Genomic DNA, 2,010 nt, shown 5'->3' on the forward strand with positions numbered 1-2,010 from the left:
AGAGAGGCTGGTGGGCTTGAACCCCTGACCTGCATGCTTGACCAGTGCCAGCAAGGCCCCTCTGCACTGGAGGACTGACCTGGGAAAGGAGCAGTGCCCCTGCTGGAGGACACGGCTTTCTCCTCCGGGAAAGAGTTGCCGTCTTGGAAACCCCCAGGGGCAGTTCTGGGCTGCCCTGTATGTCGCTGTGAGCCAACAAGGACCTGCGGGTGGTGCCCTTCGGTTACTGACCTAAAAAGGCAGGTGGCCTGAGCCACCCAGGGGTTCTGTGGAAGAAAGGCCTGGAGATCGGCTTCCAGGAAGATGCTCCCTGTGGAACATTCTGGAACGTGTGTGAAACCATGAGCTGGACTCAATTAGATGGCGAATGTGTAGACTATGATGTGTAACACATCTGGGGGTGGGGCTGACGGCTCAGAGAAGGGCCGGCACCCTCAAGCGCTGTAGAAACTTGGGGGGGGGGAGGCCGATGTAGGGCGTATGAACTGAGGGACGGGCCCCCCAAATCCAGCATGGTTTTCACTGAACTGCTTGCTCATTGAGGCACCTCCATCTGTAGCAGGGGTTGGGGGTGATAAGTTTTTTTGGGGGGCCATGCTGATGAGAAGTGGGGTGAGGCAGCTCCACCTGCTGAGTGCAGGCCGGGCCCTGCACGGTGTCTGTGACCTCCCAGACTCATTTTGTTTCACCTCACTGACAGTACTCCCCACCCCCGTCCCTGTCCCTTCCTGCCTTCTGCACTGTCCTGGGATCTCAAGTTGATGATTCTGAGCGGGGCGGGGTCCCAGCATGACTGCTCCCCACAGACCTGCCTGCTGTCTTGGGGGAAGTCCAGTTCAGTACTGACCTTCTTGATGAGTTCTGAGAGGAAGCCTCGGGAGAATTTGGCTGGCGGGGGATACTTCACACACACGGGGTGCTTCACTGTCTGCGGGAAAGAGGGCCACACACTGACTGCCATGAAGACCCCCGAGGCAAGCTTCAAGACCCCAAAGTCTCCCGTCCTCCGACCCACAGCACGACGGGGCCAGGCCCTGGGCGACCCTGGACGCTGAGGCTGCTGTAACACGTTAACACTAGCGGGTGGCTGCAAAGGACATGAATTGTCTCAGTTCTGAGTTCCGGACCTTGTCACCCATCCTGGGCATAACTCGGTCCCTTAGCTTGTAGATGGTCCTCAAGGGCTGCCCCTCCCCGAGGTCGTGAGGGCTAGGGCCCACCCCATAGAGGTACGATCTAACAGTCAAGAGGACTGCTCACGGTCTCATGTCTCAAGGCTGTCCGGTCAGTTCTGCCTCATGGCAACAGGTCCAGGGACACAATTCAGGGGGTGACAGCCTCTCGCTACACCACCTCCGCTCCCTCCACAGCTGCATCGACTGGGAGGGGTTTCCAGGGCCCTGTGGACCCTGGGCTGCAGGAGGAGCAGCGTGAACTGCTTCCGAGAGAGAGGAGAGCCCAGCAGGTGGGCAGCTGGCGGGCATGGACCATCAGAAGAATCCCTGTGGTCAGGGCTGCTAATTGCAAGGTCAGAGGTCCAAGCCCAAAGCGTTTGCGAGAGCAAGACGAGACTCTGCTCCCATACGGCGTCCCAGTCTCGGAAACCATGGGGTCGTTCTACTTTGTCCTAGAGGGTTGTTGTGAGTCCGCCATCGAACACAGGGCAGTGACTGGTTGGTGGCCAGGGCGTCCTGGCTGGCCAGCTGAGGTGCTGAAGGACCTGTCTACCACTTGTCTGTTGGCAGGTCCTACGGTGGCAGCCGATGTGTGGCTGAACGTCCAGTAGAAAGCTCAGTCTGGGGCTTCCAGACTCAGAAAGACTAGTCCCTCCAACCATCAGCCACGGCCAACCCTGTGGGTGCTGACCCCTCAAGTCACCTGAGCCAAAGAGCCCCAAACCCACGGCTGTTGAATCGCAGGGACCCTGAGGGCCGAGCAGAACTGCTTCCTGGGGCGTCTGAATCCCACCTTCAGAACCCGGAGGAGGGCAGAGAGGACAGGCAGCACCCC

The 2,010-nt window shown here is 59.4% G+C and overlaps 1 protein-coding gene across 1 annotated transcript in view; it reads right to left on the reverse strand.

Moving 5' to 3' along the window:
• EEF2KMT (eukaryotic elongation factor 2 lysine methyltransferase) overlaps nt 1-2,010 on the reverse strand; it is a 9,846-nt gene that overhangs the window by 2,987 nt on the left and 4,849 nt on the right. Inside the window, exon 3 of the mRNA XM_004706237.1 lies at nt 848-928. Coding sequence (XP_004706294.1) covers nt 848-928 — 81 coding nt within the window. The remainder of the gene's footprint in view (nt 1-847; nt 929-2,010) is intronic.

The sequence above is a fragment of the Echinops telfairi genome, unplaced genomic scaffold, assembly GCF_000313985.2.
Source record: "Echinops telfairi isolate 266 unplaced genomic scaffold, ASM31398v2 ScPeMD7_5;HRSCAF=22, whole genome shotgun sequence".
Lineage (NCBI taxonomy): Eukaryota > Metazoa > Chordata > Mammalia > Afrosoricida > Tenrecidae > Echinops > Echinops telfairi.